This window comes from Aricia agestis, chromosome 1, assembly GCF_905147365.1.
Source record: "Aricia agestis chromosome 1, ilAriAges1.1, whole genome shotgun sequence".
NCBI lineage: Eukaryota > Metazoa > Arthropoda > Insecta > Lepidoptera > Lycaenidae > Aricia > Aricia agestis.
Genome location: NC_056406.1, coordinates 9282900 through 9305054, shown reverse-complemented (window position 1 = coordinate 9305054; position 22155 = coordinate 9282900). Strand labels below are relative to the sequence as shown.

The following is a 22155-nucleotide window of genomic DNA, read 5'->3' as shown; positions in this document are numbered from 1 at the left end:
TTTGATTTTGAAATAAAATGAAGGAAATATTGGAGCCTAAATTTAATAAAAAAACATGTTATAAAAATGCTATAATTTATTCATAGAAGAACATCAATTTGTTTTTGAGGTCTACCAGCTAGTATTGCACGGATTTCTTCATCACTCTTGCCTTTTGTCTCCGGGAGGAAAAAGTGGACAAACGTACCACCAGCCAAGTTTATAGCACCGAAGAAGAAAAACGCAGTGTATTGTCCAAAGTTATTAGCTATCGGCGTGTAGATCGCAAGTGAAACGAAAGATTGGAACCAAGCGTATGTTACAACAGCGCCCACGACTTTAGCTCGAACCTAAAAAAACACATTGGAATTAACACAATAACCAAAAGGGCTGTTTAACCGCGGAACCGTGCATTATTAATTCTTCTTCATTTAACTATCTTATTCTATATAACTATACATATAACTATCAATAGTACTAAAAATATTGTATGTAATTAAATAAATTATTATTATTATTGTAAGACCACTCCTGGACTCCACGAGACAGGTCTGACCTAGTGTGGAGTCCTCTAGTAATAAGTTATTATTTGTAATATTTAATGCAATAAAGAATTTATTTATTTATTATAAATATCCTTTCCCGAGGCTCGAACTATATCCATATTTTCTTTCATTAAAATCCTTCCAGATAAAGAAGGTGAAAACACAATTACTGACTGGCCGTCACATTTTTGAGTAATAAATAAGTAAGGATAGATGACTGTAAAATAAGCCATTGATTACCTGAAAACTAAACATCTCCGTCAGTATAACGTAAGGTAGTGGGGCCAACCCGCCCGCGTTCATAGCCACTATGAGCAACATGGAGCTGACAGGTAACCAGCTCGGCAGCCTGTATCCCATTCTCTGAACCAAAACTATGCTTCCCAGAAGTGTCATCCATATGGTGGACATGAAGAAAGCGCCAATGAGAAGAGGCTGAAATAAGACAGTTTTAGATCTATTAAAGTTAGTGAATCTATACTTACATAATATTATAAAGCTGAAGAGTTTGTTTGTTTATTTGTTTGAACACGCTAATCTCAGAAACTACTGGGTATTTAGCCGAAACTTTTTCATCTTCGCTTCGTTATAGAATCGCCGATCAAAATGTATGGAATTGACATAAGACGAGTCGAACGTCAACGTCATATTAACGAACGCTAATGTCAATTCCATACACTTTCATCGGCGATTTTATAACGAAGCGTAAACGAAAAGATTTTGGCTCACCCCCCTGATCTGATTTAAAAAATTCTTTCAGTGTTTTATAGCCCTAATAAATATAGGCTATAATATATTTATTATTACGCTAACACCAATAGGAGCGAAGATACAGAGGAAAATGTGAAAAAAACGGGGAAAAATATTTGAAAGAGCTTATCTCAACTAAACTATTGGAGATTTTTTTATGTTATTTGGCACAGAATATAGAGTATAGTCCACGTGAGACATAGGCTATTTATTTGCGGGAAATGTACGGTTTCCGTGAAATTACGGGAAATGTACGATTTCCGTGAAATTATTAATTTACTCGGGCGAAGCCGCATGGAACCTCTAGTAAGTAATATAAAATCTTGGTTTTCACAAAAAAAATATGAAATTGATATCTATTATATTTATTTATTTTGCCATTGTATAATAAATTATTATCTTTTGTTGTCTTTTTTTTCTGTTTTTTTTAATTGCTTATTTTATTATAGTTAGTATTAGTATTACTTTAACGAGCATAATATATATTATTGTTTATCTTAATGTCACTATTTGTGCACGTCCTATCTGCTGTTTTAATCCTATCTCTCTCCGTAGGGCTGCTGGAAGAGATTTCTTTTTAGAAATAAGCAGATCCTTTGTGCCGTCTTTCTGTATAAACTGTAATGTGTAAAATGTTTTCTGTGCACAATTTATAAATAAAATATGTTATCTTTTAGGGGCAATTTCAACCAAGAAATGGAACACGTTCTGTAAACACTGAACTGGTGAACGAACGTCTAAACGTATTTACGCGTTTATAACACCGATTTTCATTTCACCAGCATATACTAAACGAGTTCACAGCAAATCCGCGTTTTATCTTCTGAACGCCCAACGTTCCAGGTTTAGGGGGATTTCACCAATCACACTTAAAATTTCATTTTATAAAAAATCTTAAAATTAAAAAAGGAAGAAAATGAGCTCGCTCTAAAAAGAGCTAAATTGTGATAAGTATTTGTATAGTCAGGACATTAGAAAAAAGGTCAAGAAAGTAGACTTTTAAAATTATTTACCTTTCTTCCGCATCGTTCTACAATGGACGTAAGGATACTAGAAGCGATTATCATAATGAGGGGGATTCCCAGGGTCTGCAGTTCTGGTCGGACGGAAAACTCAACTCCGGTGGACTTGAGGATGGAAGACGCGTGTGTCACTATTGCGAAGGAGCCGTTCAACGCGTGAAATGTGAAGAGGCAGAAGATGAGGACGATTGCACGACGGATAGGCTTCAGTTTCACTGAAATTATTTGGTAATGTATAAGAAATAAGTAATATAAATACTTCAGTTTGGAACAAGACAAAAAGGTTTACAGCCACAACAGTATAGGGTGGATGCTGCTGTCGGCTTTCTTGTAATTATGACTACAAACTCGGAATTATCAAATGGGCCACGCACAGACATAGGTCAAGATAGATACCGCATGTCACTCCATTTGTATGAAAACGAGAGTGCCACTTTTTTCCTACCTACTGTGACGTACCGAGGATAAGAAACGTGTCCATTACTAGGCCAACATTTCTATTTGAATTTCTACAGCTCAATACGGCACTTTTAGGCATTTAGGAATTTTAAAAATTCCGATTGACGTCCGATTCTTATCGATAGCCGACTAAAGAACAGACTTTCGAAAGACTAGCATTGCTCGTCGTTTGGGAACGCGATATGGCACGCGAAGTACATACACATGCGGTATCTATCTTAATCTGTGTCCACAGACACAGCCACGCGTATAACTAATGAGTTAATAACAAGCATTATTTAACATGGTAATAATTAATAAGGTAAAACAAGCATTATTCTAATTATACTTACAAATATTTCTTATGCTGGGCAAATCTTTGAATTGTTCTTCTTCGTGTATCATTGTATCAATTTCATTCCTGACCATTTTGCTGTCGACATTCAACCCTCGTAGGTAAGCTAGAACGTCAGCTGCGTCCTTGAATAATATAAGGTTTAAATAATATAATTTTTATATTTTTGTATTAATAGACAAGTTAACGTGAGAATCTCAAAATACTATTTCTTATATTTTTATTTATAGGACTAAGGGCCTGTTTCATCACTTCCTGATCAGTGCCGGATAGGCTTTCCACCACTTAACTTGACAGATAGAGTATGGATAATCTGTCAAATAAATTGCGGATAGCCTATCCGGCACTTTATCAGGAAGTGGTGAAACAGGCCCTCTGTGTAGGTACATGATGTTATTTAGTATCCAAAATTTGTTGAAGTGCTCATGAAAATGAGCAATTTTTAGTATTTAAATTTGAATTTTATGTACTCACGTCTATTTTTCCTTGCCTTACAAGAAAAGCAGGAGAATCAGGAGCTTTGAGCATTAAGAAAGCAGTTAAAACAGGCAGTCCAACGACTAAATACAGCACTGTATGGTAGTCCAGAAAAGCGCCCATAGTGAACATAGTGAAAAGTCCAATATTCGACATTAAGATAAGAAACGATCCAAGTATTCCCTTCATACTGTCTTGACTTATCTCTTTTACATACAAAGGTATTACATTGAAGATCCCACCGGATGAAATGCCAAATATTATCCTGGCAACTAATATCACTATGCTGGACGAATATGCTACTTTCAATGTCAGTGCAATCTGAAAATTTATATAATTCTTATGCTACGGCAGAGATACGATAGAGGCTTTAAATTAATAAGAAAATGATAATAAATGTATGTTACATAGCCGATAGTACTCTGCAGCGATAACAAACTTGCAAAAAAAGATCAATTCTAGCATAACGCATGACGCATAGTTGATTGTTTCAAAAGAACAACCTCAAATGTGAAAATTGCCCTCAACAACCCTAAACATTTCTTCATTTGTCCACTTTGGCTCACCATTTTGTCTTGACATTCTAGTATACAAGATTCTTTGCAATTCATTAGCATCAATTAAGATTCAACAGCATCGCCGCGCTGAGCGATGTCATGGCAAGCTCACGTCAATGAAGCGATTCTATTGGTTCTCAAAAACACATTCCTCGCAACACATCTCTGGTGGAAACGCAGGCTTATGCTAATGAATTGCAAAGGAATCGTGTATACTAGATAATAGATATACCTGCTGAATACCTGCTTCAAACTAAATAATTACCGCTTGTGGCACAGCTACCATGATCACTCCAATTTTACTCCCATATTTATCAGCGATGTACGTATACACGGAGACTCCGAAGACCGCCGCAATACTCATGGAGCTGGCTATCCAGGATATCTCATCGTCAGTCAGAGCTACTCCAGTGGGAGACGTGTCAGATTGCAACACTTTGGTCATGGGCGAGATCCACCCACTTTCCATACCACCAGTGAAACTTAAGCAGTTTGCTGTAAACCATGTTGTACTCGTAGTACGTATTTCAACGAAGTGTATTAAAGGTAGAATGAGAAAGTATAAGATGCTAAATACAAAATATGCTTGAGAACATACATTGACCAGTTTGAGAGAGCCTCAGCTCATAAGTGTCTTCTATTGGATAGTAAATGGTATATGATAATAATTGTTACTATTCTAATTTTGTTACATTTTGGGTGTGGTGGACAAAGCAACACTTTCGTGCACACACTTTAGCTCCCTACCACGTAAACATTCCTATTCATACACATCAACACATCCCTACCTAGGAGCGCGAAAACCACTTGTCTGTACACATGTCCTTTGTTCTCGCCATTTTCCATTGTGGCACCAATATCTAGATATGCTACTAGTAGCACCCGGCTCCAATGGCACGCAGTGAACTGTTAACAGTACTCGCCAAATATAGCATCTTATCCAACATATTTGCGCTGATGTGTGTTTAGGCTTACGGAATAATATATTTTATTTACAAGCAATGTACATAATGTATAAATATATACAAGATAACGTGTTTATTTATATTTTTAAAAGGTTGTCTTGGAGTTCAAATCGAATACAACATTTTCAAATTATTCAATTATTCAAGTTCAAATTATTCAAAAAAACGATTTGAATTTTTTTGAGGAAACGTACTCGTATATTGAATTATTTTTCTATTGATTGCAAAAGGAACATTTAGTTTTAGAAGCCGGATGGAGAACAAAAAAAATGTTTTTCCATTAACTTCTTCTGAAGAAAACGGAAGAAGAAACTATACACTGCATGGTTAACTCTGTTCCCAGCAGCAAAGGCATCTGACTCATGAAAGACATCCTCGACACCGTGCTGAGTGAGATGCGCGACATAAATGCTTTTATTTTATACGTGGGAGAGCCATGCTTCGCGCGAATGGGCCGGCTCGACCGGAGAAATACCACGTTCTCACAGAAAACCGGCGTGAAACAGCGCTTGCGCTGTGTTTCGCCGAGTGAGTGAGCTTACCGGAGGCCCAATTCCCTTCCCTATCCTCCCCTATTCCCTTCCCTTCCCATCCCTACCCTCCCCTATTACCCTATTCCCCCTTTAAAAAGCCGGCTACGCACCTGCAGCTCTTCTGATGCTGCGAGTGTCCATGGGCGACGGAAGTTGCTTTCCATCAGGTGACCCGTTTGCTTGTTTGCCCCCTTATATCATAAAAAAAAGCGGCAGCTTCTCAATCTACCTCTCGTCGACGACATTCGTTCCACCAAGGAGGAGATGTCTGCTTTAAAGCAGCATGTGACTTTTCCTGCAACAAATTGGACGAACTAAGCGGCAGAGTTTCAGAAGTTAGAACTAACACATGCAGAGACTTCAAGAGAAAGTCGAATCAGAAATGGAAAAATTGGAATCTGAGTTGAAAAAACTCGGTCAGTTCCAGACGCCAGGCAAGCTGGCTAAAAACAGTTACGACAACTTGTGAATTGAACATAATTTATCACATTATGAATTTGGAGATCACCGAGTTACCCGAGGTTCGTGATGATAGTTTGTAAGAATACGACTAATCTTCGAGCGAAATAACGCGTGTGCATCGTGTACAACAGGTAACCCAAAGAAGCTTAAGGGGGCGACTAACCCTAATGTGTCGATTTTATAATTCATTTTTATACTTGAAAATAAGCCCCGAATTGTTTTATTTTCTAAAATTAGATACTACATTATATTTCCGAGATTTCCATCTGAGCAAAAATACGATATCTTAAAATATTCTCGACAGAAAAAAATCACAAAGATGCATCTAATATTCACGATTTTTTCATTTATTGCCATAACCGTGCATTGAACTAAGTTAATATTTTAACACATTGTATAAAATTCTATCATTGAGAGATCGACCTAGCGGATTTTTAAAATGTTGTATATTTATCGAGTTATTGAGAAAAAACTAATTTTGCGATGAATCCGCGTCGTTCTTTTTCACCTGGCATATGAAAGACGGGCGTGAGTGTGAAGAGAGAAGGACGATGTTTGATTTTTGAGGTTAGTCGCCCTCTTAAAAACAATATAAATGTGCACTACATTGAAAAACATTTCACTGAATTATTTTCTCCTTCACCCTTATATTATCCATCGCGAGACTTTGTCACGACTAACAAGATCAGCAGCAATAATATAAACTTACTGTATTCTTTAGCTGCCAATTTCTTTAAAACCAGTTAATGTTTTTTGCGTGAAAGTGATAAATATTTAGATATACTTAATTAAGGGCTTATTTTTTACTACATAAACGCCTTTCAACTGTTATTTAAACTACATAATACAACGCGTCACAACTCACGTCTTTCTACTTGTGACTTGTAAGTTTGTATGCCAATATTGGTATTGGAATTATTTCGTCCGACGGCGGTATAATTTGTCATTGTTTTGTATATCATGTTGATTTAGAGACGTAGGATCTACGCAAACTAAAATATTTAATAGCAATTAGTAACAGTAAACATGACACGGCGAAGTATTTTGTATAGAACAATGGTTCCAAAAGTGAGCCTTGCGGCACTCACGATTGCGAGGGACATATTGGAGACTGGATTTCCCAAACCGCTTTTTTGCGCGTCAAGGATGAAAACTATAATATTTTTTCAAGATATCGTTTTCATTTTTGATTTTAAAAGTAAAACATAACGCTTATAATTTGGGCCTATTCTAATTTTTTTTAAATAATTATTATTTTCCAAGAAAATACACATAAACAGGCGATTTCCAATTTTGGTGGCTTGTCGCCGAACTATTTTACTCAATATCTAGACCGATTAGCAGAAAACTTGATACTGGATTAGATTTTTATTTTTATGTAGTCGTTTTATATAGTTGACTCTTCTTATATATGAATTTTATTGTACTAACTTCTGTAGTTGAGTTTTTATGACACAGTTTAGGTCTGTCGCGGAGAATTTTTAAATTTTGGTGGGATTTACGAAACGTTGTTTCTACAAAATACCATTCATCCCTTAAGCATAAAAATACGCCATTTACTACTGTGGGCTGGGTCCTTCCAGTTTCCAGCCAGAACTGGAAGAAAACCGTTTTATCACAAAACCCCCGATTTTATGCAATTTTGGTGTACTTAAATTATCCTACTTGTGGCAATAATATCATGTTGTTATTTTGAATAGAGTTTTGGTTTGTTTATAGTTAAGTTAATGTGCTATAACTTTAGTGCACCGTGTAGTTTATTTTTCTCGCAAATTCCAATTTTGGTGGGTAAATTTTGGTGGGTAAGAGGGTGTGTAAAACATTATAAATTAACCAAATACCATTGATTCTTGAAGCATAAAAAATACGCCATTCACTTCATTCTGTCACAAGCTAACTCGTCTAGGTGGTGGTTGTCGTAGGTACCAGTTTCCCGTAAACACCAATTTTGGTGGAAACAAAAATTTCCACCAAAATTATATAAAAAATGCAAGTTGTCGAAATCCACTCTGGAACACAATATTGGTAAATTTTTGGTTTTGATTCTCAATAATAATACTAGCTAAGGTTGTAGGGCTACATTTCTGGGATGCCTTGGCACCGTGACCGGTTACCGCTTCTACGGCAATGTATAGAGATAGAGCGCAATCAAACAGACGCAGGCCCTGTAACCTAACCCTATAGTTGCTTGGGGGCTGGGGCAACCAGAACGAGCAAAAAATTTAAAGTCAGGTTAGGATAAAAATATGTTTGAGAACCTATGGACTGCAAACTATGATAATATGTGATAACACGGGGTGATTATTATTGTTATCAGGTCGAATATAATAATATATTGCATGACTGGTGAGACATGTTCAATACTCGAGGACGTGATATTTGGCTATTATATTAGTTGAAAAAAAAATATAAAAAAATTATATCAATTGATCACTGAGTAAATGTTATAAAGTTAAATAATAATTATTTACCCAACGCATGGACACCGCGCGGGAAGGGTAGCGGCGCGGTGTTTCTTTGATGGCGCACGCCGCCGCGCCGGCCGCATAGTATGCCTACTTGCCTAGCCGCGTAATTTACTTAGTGTCCATGATTTATTTATTTAAAGGGAAATTCGGACAAAGATAAAGTACCTAATTTTATAATATAATTTTAATGAGAATCGAGTACAGACTACTCTCCTTAAGTATTGATCATGTCTCACCAATCATGTTGACAGTATACTGTATCTAAGTATATTATATTCCAGACATTATCCAGATAATTTTTTGTGATGTTTTGTTTTTAGATAGTTTATTGTTGTTATTTAAAAAAAATATAATTAAAGTTCAAATCCACATTTATGTAGCCCAAATCCTCACAAACGTATTGGCAACATAAATATTAGTAGGTTATATTGTATTGTTGTAATGAAGTATATTTTATGTGCTACCAAACAAGTTTAATGTGGAGGAGGTAATGTGGAGATACATTCTGTATTTATCAGCAGGTATTGTCAGCACGCAGCAGGTAACAATTAAATTTAAAATATTTCTGCATGACTTAATAAAAATATTTCAGTATTAAATATATTTTTAATATTAGCAGGGATAATTTAACAGAGCTACGACAGGGTTACACGTTCGTAGCCGCGTAGCACCGCGTAGGCTGCTACGCGTAGCCGACTCCTGCCTCTGTAGACAAGTAGCAAAACGCTAACGCTAACGCTAGCGCTAGCGCTACAAAATGTATGGATTTGACATTAGTATTCGCTAGCGAAGCGATGACTTATGTCAAATCGCATACATTTTGTAGCGCTATCGTTAGCGTCAGCGTTAGCGCTTTGCCACTTGTCTACAGGCCCTGACTCACTGGATAGTTGGATACATCTACAGGGTGTAACAAAGCTGTGATAATACTTTAGGGTGAGTATGTGTTCCTTGTAGATAGTTCACTGTGGAAAGTAGCAGCGCTGAAAAACCATTTTTGTGATTTCTATGGGCAAGCGCCCTAGCGTCTCGAGCTTTCCCATACAAAAGTGAAAAAAAAATTTGCTCTTACAGGCTGCAACTTTTACAGTGAACTCTATACACACCCTTAAGTATTATCACTTAGTTTTGTTACACCCTGTATTATTGTAGGATATCAGTAAATACTAAATAGTATTCTTATTTCTTAAATATAGTGCTCCTTATCGATTTCGATAACGGCGACCCCATAAATTAAGGATTGTTTCTATTATGAGTCCTAATAAGACTTGCTAGACCGAACTTGGTTTTGAATGTCCTATCATATTATGTGCTACCGTAGAGTTGGCCAGCAGAGTTGTAAGTATAATGTAGGAAGGCTTAGGTCTCTCTTTACGCAGTTGGCGCTTTTCTTCAAGCGTCTGTAGACGGTCTTTCTCAAACTTTTTAATCTGGTATTGGTCGTAGACCGCCAATATGTCCGCTTGGTAACAAGCCTTCCCAACAATAGCACAGACATTCAAGCGTCTTTTGAGAACATCCTTATATCGCAGATGTTGTCCACCTTGCTTAATGTTTGCCCTCTGCCAACTCTGAAATAAGACGGCTCTAGGCATACGTCGTAATTTCGTATTTTTACCGACTTCCAAAAAGGAGGAGGTAATATGTACGGCTGTATGTATCTTTTTTTTATTTTTTTTTATTTGTATGTTCAACGATAACTTAGCCGTTTGTGATCCGATTTTCAAAATTCTTTTTGTGTTGTATAGGGCTTAACTGGAATTTGGTACCATGTTCACAAAAGTGGTGATCTGATGATGGGATCCTGGAGGAATCGAGGGGACTCCTTGAAACCTGTATGGAAACATATAGTGATTTTTCTGAAGCATTCGAGGTAAATGCTACCAAAAAGTAAGATTTCGCACCAGGTTATACCCTGGATCCAAAGGTACCCAACAGAACTTGAATCCTTAAAAATACAGGTTCGGGGATTTCGGCGTTGTTTAAACAACTGAAAGCATAAGCCAACACATAAATTTAATTGATCATCATCATCACAATCATAATTATGCCATGGGTCATCACATTATGACCCAATTATTGATGCTTTTCGTGATATTTTGCATCGAAGCAGATGTTTTTGATGATTATTTCGCTGTTTGTGGACCGATTTTCAAAATTCTTGTGTTGTTGTATAGGATATACTCTTGATTTCGTATAATAATTACGAAAGTGGTGAGCTGATGATGGGATCTATGAGCAATCGAGGGAAATCCTTGAAATTGATCAAAAGACTCAAGTGGTTAAAATGTTGTTTCTAGTAACTTAAACATATGTTACGAATAAGAGAAAGTTCATACGAAGGTGTCTCTTGGTCCAAAGGCACTGAACAGAACTCCTGAACCTTTAAAGATAAAAGTTTTTAAATTGCAGGATCGCTTAGATAACTGCATCTGCCACAATTTCGCTTACAGTAACAATATAATGTGAAGAGTTAACATTCGTAGTGGTTATTTACGCATAAAGCCTTATCTTGTAGATAACTAAAAAGAGTGAAATTATTATTTTTAACAAAAAATTAAAACCGACTTCCAAGGTAAAAACAGTAATAATATGAACTAAAAAGTATTAAATAACTCTTACTCTATAATAGTGCCTTTTTCAGAATTCGTCTAAATCTCAACTATTTCTGTACATACTACAGTATTCGTCTAAATCTCAACTATTTCTGTACATACTACAGTCTTCAATACTTTGAAGTCGGTACCAGTCCCAAAAGCTTCAGATATTCTGACATTGACTGTACTCACTATAAAATTAGCTGGTACCGACTTCAAAATAATGAAGTCTGTAGTATGTACAGAAATAGTTGAGATTTAGACGAATTCTGAAAAAGGCACTATTATAGAGTAAGAGTTATTTAATACTTTTTAGGTCATATTATTACTTATTGTTTTTACCTTGGAAGTCGGTTTTAATTTTTTGTTAAAAATAATAATCTTACATACGTCGCAAGTCGCAATCGTTGGTTAGACACACCATTTTTCAGTTAGGAAACTGCATCTAATAAAGAAAGGAGCTGCATTAATGCACCATCGAGGAAAGTGATTCCTAGGCAGTTTAGAGACCAACGTCATTTGGTCGGATCATGTCAATTCAATGTTAATTAAGTCTATTGTGCTACGTAGGTCCCCCATCTGCCTAGAAATCAACTTCTCTGATAGTACAATTAAAATAGGAAATCAGGGAAAGTATATATTTTACTCACCGAGGTTCAAGGTTCTAGGTTAAAACATCATTGTCTAGGTTAGTAAAATACCATGATTATCAATATGTCGTAATAAAAAAAGCTAATTGTACAAAAACATTTATTTTTCATTTATACCAAATATTTACAGATTCATGTCACCGAGGGTCAGGCTAAGTCGTCTTTTCAGTCGTCGTCAACGACTTAAGTTTTACATGTCGTTTTCCCTTAAAGTCTATTAGATATATCATAGAAGTCTGCCATGCTACGGCATCGCGTCTTCTTTGCTGGTTCCCGTTAGTATTCTTCTGATTTCCTCATCGTTTTTCCCCTTGGTCTCCGGCACGAAGATGGCCACGAATATCGCTCCTGTGATGTTGACTACGGCATGAAGGAGGAAGTCCATGTACTGGCCGAACATGGAAGTGATGGGAGCGTATATGAACACGCCGACGAAGGTCAGGAACCACGCGTAAGATACTATGGTACCTGATACTTTATTTCGTACCTGTAAAAAATTTCATTTAAGAACAGGGTCTGGAGTTCAGTCAGTTCAGTAGCTCTACCATGAGTTTAAAGCTACAGTATTTATCGATACTCGATACCGACTACGTAAATATTTAGTATGGTGATTTTAATTCCGCAAGTAGCCGCTAGAGGCGCTGTAAAATTTTCAATACTAAAATTTTACGTAGTCGGTATCGAGTATCGATAAATACTGTAGCTTTAAACTCATAGTAGAGCTACAGGGGTTCGCTAGAAACCGTAACAGAGGTTCATACAGTCAAAAGTTTGAGAGACATTGATTTATTAAACTCGGAAGAGGAGAAAAAAGTCTAAAAGAAATTGATAATAATTTGAACATTTTTGTATTAAATATTCTGTCTTGTGATATTGTATTGTAGTTGAAGCAGTGAATGGAAGAACACAATAACTAACAGTTAAAAAAATGCCGTCTTTTTGCATAAAGTAAATGGAGGCTTTAGGGACGGAAAATGGTTTAAAGAACTGTGCATTTTATGTGTAGCCAGATATATTAGGCAGGTGATGAAGCAGATAAGTTACAAATATTGAGATGAAAATCAGGAGGCTTAAATAAGACAATATCAACAGATAAAGGTAATAAGGAAGATAATCATATAAACATTCCGAGAGCAAGGACATAATATTATATACTACATTGATAATATATTGTTTGTAAATTATTGTGATGGACGATAGCACATAACTTTACTCATATAGTTCAGTCATTGGTTTGTATGTTTCTTTGAATAGGCCATATTCCTGAAAACTATTGCACCGATATAGTTGAAATCTTCCGACATCTACAAATTTCTGCTCTAAACGCAAAATGGGCAAAAACATTAAGGAACTAGTCACTAAATATTTACCTGAAAACTGAACATTTCAGTCAATAAGATATACGGCAAAGGAGATACACCAATGGAGTACATAGAGACAACCATAATCATCGCGAGTATGGGCACCCAACCCGGGACGCTGCCGCCGGCTCGGAGTATCAAAATTGCTGCAGCCAGGGTTACCATGGATATAGCAGTTACGACGAACGAACCAACGAGCAGCCACTGTAACAAAACAAATTTCAGTTTACTCTCAAATTTTTTACTAGATGATTGAGTAGTTTAGAACGAAATTATGTAAACTGGAGAGTGAAGAAAAAGTATCTAGTTTATTATCAGGGAATCAGGGAAATGCATTCACAGCAAAATGGTGAATTTACGCATTTTGAAGGGTTTATATTTTTATGATTAGATGATAATAAGGCTAATTATTAACCTTGAAATTAATTCCTGATGCTCTTTACAATAAAATTTTAATAACAAAAATCCATACTTCCATGCTAATATTATAAATGCGAAAGTGTGTCTGTCTGTGTCTGTCTGTCTGTCTGTTACCCCTTCACGCCTTAACCGCTGAACCAATTTTGCTGAAATTTGGTATGGAGATACTTTAAGTCCCGGGAAAGGACATAGGATACTTTTTATCTCGGAAAAATGTACGGGTCCCGAATTTTGACGCAACGGAGTTGCGGGCGTCATCTAGTGGCTTATAATTTTTTACCAGTGTAACTAGAACTATTAATATGAATAATGTAATGAATACCTTTCTGCCGCATATTTCCACAATGAGAGTGAGTATAAGCGACGAGATGATCATCACGAGAGGAATGCTGAGTGTTTGCAGCTCCGGGCTGATGTTCATTTCCACTCCAGTCGCAGCCAAGATGGCTGAAGCGTAGGTCACGATGGTGTAGGCTCCGTTCAGCCCGTGGAAAGTAAATATAGCTCCGATAAAGATGTATCCACGACGCCATGCTTTGTCAGCAACTAAAAGAAATAGTATTATGGAAATAGTGCAATTATCATGAAAGACTCGCATATATTATTGTCTTGGCATTTCGCGGGAAATTGCACAGGTAGAGTCAGGATAATATCATACATACTTTTAACAGTAATTGCTTTTGTATGATTTTTTTAGTTTAGAATATGGTTGTTGGAAATAGTTTTTCTGGTTACTATCAAGGGCTATTCTTGATTTCAGACTTAGCAAGTGTCTTTTAAATATGATAAAATTACTCTTACACATTGCTTTAAAAGTGATAGCAGGCATGGATTTGAATTTGTCGTCTTCCTTCCTCAACGTTTGCAGTTCAAGTTGCACCAGTTTGTCATCTCTGTCTAGACCTCTGAGCAGGGCAATAGAGTCCGCTGCTTCCTGAAAACAATATAAACTCTTTAGTTTACTTATCTTTGCATGCATTTTATCATGCAGTCTAATTTATGCAGTGTCGCTAAAACTCAAGAACGGCTGAACCGACTTAGGTAATTTTAGCCTTGTAATATTCGTAGAAGTCCAGGGAAGTTTTATATTAGGAGGGATAAGATACGAAGTTCACTGGGTCATCTAGTCATGTTTAGATGATGTTGTTGTGCTTGAACCAATAAAAGCATTATTATATTTATGTACTTAATAAAGTTTTAAGACTGTATGATATAATATAAACAAATATCACCTACCTCTATTTTCCCTTCCCTTACCAGGAACGCAGGGGAATCGGGAGATTTGAGCATGAGCAGTCCAGTCAATACCGGAAGGCAGATCGAGATGTACAATACTACATAGTAGTCCAAGTACGCTCCCATTATGTACATGATGAATACCCCTGTGTTCTGCGTCAGTACAAGCAACGATCCTAGTACACCTCTGACTTTGTCTTCGCTGATTTCTTTTACGTATATCGGAACGACATTGAAGACACCTCCGGCAGCTATTCCTGCGAGTATTCGGGCGATGAGAAGTGTTGTGCTCGTGCTGTACACTATTCTTAAAGCCCATGAGATCTGAAATGAGAAGAATACAATTTTAGCCCTTTTTTGATCGAAAATATATTTACGTATTACAAATTCAAGAGTGTTTGTCTGTTACCTCTTCACGCCTAAACCGCTGAAGCAATTTTGATCGGTAAGAAGAAATTAGAAGGAAGATTGTTTTTATCCCGGAGAATTTTACAGTTCCAGCGTGATAAACTAATTTGGGCACAACAAATTAGCTGACATAAAACACTTTTCGACTTACCGTTTGTGGAACAGCCAGAAGTATAACTCCGAGTTTGCTTCCGTATCTCTGCGATATAAACGAATAAAGAGGTACAGCGAATACGGCCGCCATGCTCATGGAGCTGGCTATGAGGGACACCTCGTTTTTAGTCAATGGTCCGCCGGTAGGTGACGCGTCACTCTGCAGCATCTTCGTGATCGGGGATATCCAACCACACTCCAGACCATACGACATAGTTAGGGCATTCGCTGGAAAATCAATCGTTTGTAACCACTTTGTGAAGACGCTTATTGCATGTTTCACTTCTCTCATCTTAAGTCCTCAAATAGCTCGGTTTCTATTTATGAAATAAGTAGTCAAGAATATAGAATAAAAAAATAGCACTGGTTTGAAAAAAAAAAACTTATGATATTGTTTCCTAACTTACCTAAAAGCGCGAATCCCCATTGTGAATATGTATTGCCAGATTTCGTGTTACTTTGCACTGAAGCTCGTTTCTTCATTGTGAATGGTGATGGTGACTGGTTGTTTGATCACTTACCGGCGAATGCGACTGGTACTTTCATGTCACCTGAAAATATATAATATTATGACTTATGTACGGAGTCTGCTCAGGATGTAATGATAACGGATGTTTCGTTATCAATTGTATACAAGCTGCTCTGTTTCTATTTTAATAAGTAATTTTATTTTATGGAATCTATTTCATCAGATTATTGAAAACATTTTCATTTTAATCATTTGTACGTCCCTCTAAACGTCTTGTGGTGTACAGAAATAATAATATCTACCGTACATTCATCATGATTAAAAAAATAATACATTTTTCGTTACAGTTTAAACATAAAATGTATCTTATCAACATTTAATATTCTCACGGGATTAAGATTTCAGTTATTACAACTTGCAAGGATTTTGTAAGTTATGCTACAAGTGTAGCAAGACATAATATAGGTACAGTTAGTTCCAGAGCTTGACTGAGTGCTAATATAATTTTATTATACACTAGCTGTTGCCCGCGACTTCGTCCGCGTGGACTTTAGTTTATAGTTGTTCCCGTACATCGAGTCGTTTACGCGCAAGTCAGAAAAGTGTATTATGTGGGAACCACACATTTTTCCGGGACAAAAACATTCCTTGTCCCAGATTCAAATTAATATCTCCAATCTCCATGCCAAATTTCATCAAAATACTTAGATTAAATAGGTTAGGCGAGAATCATAAAAGTTTATTGTGCGGGAACCGTATATTTTCCGGGATAAAACGTATCCCTTGTCCTTTCCCGTGACTGAAAGTATTGCCATACCAAATTTCATCAAAATAGATTGAATAGTTTAGGCGATAATCATAAAAGTTTATTGTACGGGAACCTTACATTTTCTAGGACAAAATTAGTATTCCTTATCCTTTCCCGAGACTGAAAATATCTCCATACCAAATTCCATCAAAATAGATTGAATAGTTTACGCGCAAATCATAAAAGTATATTGTGCAGTTACCGTACATTTTTCCGGTACAAAATGTATCCTATGTTCTTTTTCGGGACTCAAAGTATCTTTATACCAAATTTCAGCAAAATGGGTCCAGCCGTTTACGCGTGATGTCGTGACCACGCGAAATATAACGTTCCGCGCAGCTTCACCCGCGTAAATTAGATATTTTACACACAAATTAGTCCACAAAAATAGCCTATGATCCTTCACGTGGTCTACTCCTTATCTGTTCCAAATAACAGAAAAATTGCTCCAGTAGTTCGTGAAATAAGCCCTTTTAAATAATTTCCCCCGATTTTCCACTTTTTCTTCGCTCCTATTAGTAAAAGCGTGATAAAATATAGCTTTATAGCCTTTCTGGATAAATGGGCTATAACACTGAAAGAATTTTTCAAATCCGATGACGGCGTTTTTTACGACGCGCGTCTTGGATTCTCACGACACGGCGCCATACGACGTCGTGCCGTGTTTTTGTGTCCCGGCCCTTATAGGTTTATGGTTGTAACCAACACATTTTTTTTTAATTAGTAGTTTCTTGCATCGAGGAAGGTTTTAGGCTTTACATCACGCTGCGACCAATATAGGCACGAATAATAGAAGGAAAATGAAAAACTTATTTGAACGCGCTAATCTTACAAACTTTTATACCGATTTTAATGTAATTTGGCATCATAGCATTATAGAGTGAATCACGAGGAAGGATATAGGCTACTTGTTTGCTGGAAAATGAGGGGGGTTCCTGCAAAATTCCTTGTTAACGCGTATAACATACTTACAATATTTCAACCTGGGAGAGCCATGCTTCAGCACGAATGGGCCGGCTCGACCGGAAAAACACCACGGGCTCACAGAAAACCGGCGTGAAACAGCGCTTGCGCTGTGTTTCGCCGAGTGAGTGAGTTTACCTACCCTATTCCCTTCCCTACCCTCCCCTACCCTTTCATTCATTCTCTTTATATTAAAAGGCCGGCAACGCACCTGCAGCTCTTCTGATGTTGCGACTTGCGAGTGTCCATGGGCGACGGAAGTTGCTTTGCATCAGGTGACCCGGTTGCTCGTTTGCCCCCTTATTTTATATTAAAAAAATATTCTCTGAGGTATACACTATACATACTTCTGTATATTTTCTTCTGTTGGTAACTTCTTATGTTCAGGGGCCTGTGGCACGAGACTTATGTGACGTTATAAATCAAAGATAAGATAATTACAGTTAACAAACACATAACTCAAATGCCCAATATTTGTTCAGCACATAAATATAGATTAATATATATATTATATAATAATATATAGTTTATATTAAGCAAACTGTATGCAATATACAAGCTTTATACGCCAACTTCGCTGTGCGGCAGCCGGCATCACGACTACTGGTATTGATATAGCTAGATAGTGAGTTGGGCATAATTGAAATACTCGTTATTCTAATAAGTAGTAACTAATTAGTTTACTAATCTAATTGCAAACTAATTAGAATACATTTTAATCTGAATACATTGTAGTTGAATTACTTTAAAATTGTGGTTATGTAGATTACACAAAACAATCGATTCTTATGCAATCCAATATCAAAGAAATCTAATTAATTTCAAATTACTTTTGTACAATTACTTTTGTAATTGGTTTCGACTCATGTAATATTTTTAAAGTGTCAGGAGTTAAAAACACAAAAATTGATAAAATTTATCGTCGGACAAAAGAAATGGCGACTTCAATGTAGCATTATTACTGATGATTATCCATACGTCTTATATACTTAATATTATAAATTGCGAATTTATAATAATACTAGACGTTCCGCGCGGCTTCGCCCGCGTAAATTAGGTATTTCACAGAAAAAAAATTCTACAAAAAAAAGCCTATGATCCTTCACGTGGTATACTTCTTATCTGATCCTAATAACAGAAAAAAAACCGGCAAAGTGCGAGTTGGACTCGCCCATGAAGGGTTCCGCAGCAGCAGTACCTAAGGTTTATTTCTATGAAATTAAAAGGTTTTTGATTTATTTTATATTCACTACTTGCTAGATCTCGTTCAAACTAATTTTCATTGGTAGTTTTTATAGTTATGTACATCATATTTATATTTTTTTTTGAATTATCATGACTTTAGAAGTCAGAGGGGGGGGGACGGGACACATTTTACCACTTTGGAAGAGACTCTCTCGCAAAATATTCAGGTTAGAAAAAAAATATGTTAGAAACCTCAATATGATTTTTGAAGACCTATCCATAGATACCCCACACGCATAGACATAGGTTAGATGAAAAAAAATTTTTTTGTTTCAGTTCTGCCTATGGGGACTAGGGTGGAGCGATAATGTATAAAAAAATTTTTTTTAATTTTTTTTAATGGCATAGCAATAAAAAGGTGCTCTTTGATTAGTAAATATAGTTTACTTGTCTTGATGTTATGAGGTGCCCCAACCCAATTGAAAATTCGAAAAATACGAATTTTTTGAAAACATTGATTTAGTTTTGAACTTTTGACAAATAGTATTTTTCTATATTTGCTGTTCCTTGTAAAAAAAAACTATATTGTAATACATTAAATAAAAGCCTGATGCCTTAGCCAAGACCTTTTCTTTATCGCATTTCTATAGAATTGCCGATCAAAATGTATGGAATTGACTTAAAAATTCGCGAATATGACGTCTACGAAATTCTGCACTTTGTTGTACATCGTTGTTTTTGTATTTTTTAGGAGTTTCAGAAAAAGAGTATAAAAAGTTCAGATTTTTTTATAACAAATTGTTAAGTTAATAAACAGTAAAATTGTTGATAAAAAATTTTTTTGTTTTTGTAACCATATTGAGGACGATCAATCATGATTTTTAAGAGGAATTTTTTTTCTAAACTAATAATTTAAACAAATAACAATTGAAATATTAAAAAAAAACGATTATAAACAATAAAATATTGTTATTAAGAAAAAAAATTGTTTCTAAAAATCATAATATTTTCAAGAGAATAAAGGTAAGAATTTTTTTTTTTTAAAAGCATTGAAATAGTCCATTGGTTTATAAATTTTTTATTAGCAAATGGCGGAAAAAAAAAATTTTTTAGTTAATACATGTCCTTCATTGATATGAAAACAATTACGTGATAATAAATGAAACATATTTTTTTTTGACAATATCACTTGGATTTCTAGTTTTTTGTTCAAGTTAAAAAAATATTATAAACAAAGTATTAAATTTTTTTTAACTTTTATGGCGTGATCTTGTTAAGTATGTTTATATCAAGGGCTCCACGAAGTGAAAAATTTTTACGAAAATTATTTAAGATTTTATATTTTAAAGTACAATGAGGACGGAAGTTCGAAAAAATTTCGTTAGTTAACATTTGTCTAATTTGTTGAAAAATTAACTTGAAGTTAAATTTCCAACGGGAGCAAATTCTTTGAAGTGTTCGGAACACACCATAAGCTTTTGAATTTTTTAAATTAATATTTAATACCTTTAAAAAAATAATCAGTGTGACGTGCTCGGTTTTGAAGCCGCGTGCGCTACCTAAAAATGCCGCGCTTACTTTCAGCGTTAAATTAGAATTATAAATAATAGAGATAGAATTCCGGGAGTTGGGAGTTTTCTTATGGAAATTTCCTCCTTTTTAAGAATCTTTTTTTTTAAACTTCTTAAATGTTAATAGTTTCGGAGTTTTTAACAAAAAACGTAATACCTTTTTTTGGCAACCTAATTTGCTTATAACTTTTGCAATTTTTTGTGTGCTAATACACGCTTCCGATACATTTTTCTAGACGTCTTCCCGAATCTAATGAGCTATCGAACGTATTTTTATGACCCTTATCTCTGTATTTCGCCATTCTCAACTTATCGCTTAGACTAATAGGGCTTTTTTGTTCCATTCAGGGTGATAAAATAAAACTTGGTATTAGTAGACCAATTACAATAATAATGAAATGATATTAAGTTACATACTAATATTTTGGAAATTATTAAAAAAAAATGTTTTGTCTAATTTAATATAACTTTTTGATGTTACTGGCATGTAAGTATAACGTATTGTTGGGATCGATCACTAGGGGCGCAGCGGGAACTTATCAGGAGCAAACCAAAAAAATAATAGTACTGGTAGTGGGTCGGGCCATTCATGCGCCCCCCAGAGTCTACGCCCTGTGCCTGGGCACCGGTGGTACCGCCCTATTTACGGCACTGTGTATTAATGTGACTGAAAAATTCTAGTAAAATCGAGTGTTCACCTTTCCATAGGCAAATTATGTCATCAACATATCTATACCAATAAACAATAATTATGGTCTCTCTATGATGATTTTAGTATTGTTGTTTCTAGATCATCCATAAAAAATATCTGCGCACAGAGGAGACAAAGGGCCGCCCATAGCTAGTCCATCAGCTGTTTGTTTGTAAGTCTTGCCATCGTATATAAAATAATTTTGTTCTAGGCAAACCTTAAAAATAGCCTTCAAATCAATAATCTCTTATACATCTAAATGTGAAGTGCATAAAATTTCATCTATTATATTCAGACATTCCTTCACAGGTATATTTGAAAATAAGTTTTTTGCATCGAACGATACTAAAGTTGCGGTTTCTGGGACTTTAACTAATCTTTTATTTTATTTATTAAATCAAGACTGTCATATATTGTATAGCAAATAGCTAGTAGTAAATTATACGTTATCCCGTACACAGTCCGCTTACACTTAGTTAATATGTGTACAGTAATTGTAAGTTCTCTTATGTTATTGAACCATTGTGTATCATTTGTGACAGGAGGAGAGAGTGAAAGTACATTTACATTATACAAACACTTTGTGATTTGTCTATTGCTATATTCTTTAAAATCTTGTATGTTTGTAAAAATAATTTTTCGGGAAGAATATGTTCAATTGACGAGAATGTAAGCTTATAAACACCAATGACAGATCTATTAAAATGGCCAAAACCATGATTTATATCGCATGTTCCACACTACACAAGACACAAGTACACAAGTTAAAATAAACTTGAGCTTTTGTTCATGACATCCTTCGTCACATGTTCGTGGAACAATCGTTTCACGAACATATTCAGATTACGATTCAACGGAGTCAGAGTGATACATTACAGCTTTAGTTCTCTCTCCATTTTTTAAAACAAAATTATATATTTTTAAGCAGAACAAAGATTTTCAGATACGATTTAAAAGTTCTCTAGTCTCCGTTTCCTATTTTCAAACCACGTTAAACAAGAGCCCTTCAGGGCCTTACCTGCCTTTTGAACCAATTGAAATTTGCACCAGATAAATTCAAAATCACACCTCAATATTTTGCACTATACTTTA

General features: G+C 35.6%; 1 protein-coding gene across 1 annotated transcript; it reads right to left on the bottom strand.

The window, feature by feature from the left end:
- Nucleotides 1-62: 62 nt before the first annotated feature.
- LOC121731440 lies at nucleotides 63-22129 on the bottom strand. Its single transcript, XM_042120869.1, has 16 exons — nucleotides 22082-22129; nucleotides 15784-15927; nucleotides 15375-15604; nucleotides 14816-15139; nucleotides 14381-14513; nucleotides 13902-14125; nucleotides 13169-13363; nucleotides 12047-12285; nucleotides 9868-10120; nucleotides 4912-5029; nucleotides 4389-4618; nucleotides 3564-3887; nucleotides 3088-3214; nucleotides 2288-2511; nucleotides 765-959; nucleotides 63-329 (listed from the first exon to the last, which is right to left on the bottom strand). Exons 2-16 carry the CDS (start codon nucleotides 15857-15859, stop codon nucleotides 81-83), a joined length of 3141 nt encoding a protein of 1046 aa, XP_041976803.1. The 5' UTR covers nucleotides 15860-15927; nucleotides 22082-22129; the 3' UTR covers nucleotides 63-80.
- Nucleotides 22130-22155: the final 26 nt, after the last annotated feature.

Bases quoted from the DNA above. Each gene is read 5' to 3' on its own strand.
- LOC121731440 (XM_042120869.1), bottom strand. From the start codon at position 15,859: ATGAAGAAACGAGCTTCAGTGCAAAGTAACACGAAATCTGGCAATACA. The intron at 14,126-14,380 runs GTAAGAGTAATT...TATTTCTTTTAG, and splicing joins TATCACTTTTAAAGCAATGT to TTGCTGACAAAGCATGGCGT. The intron at 330-764 runs GTAATCAATGGC...GTGTTTTTTTAG, and splicing joins CGGAGATGTTTAGTTTTCAG to GTTCGAGCTAAAGTCGTGGG.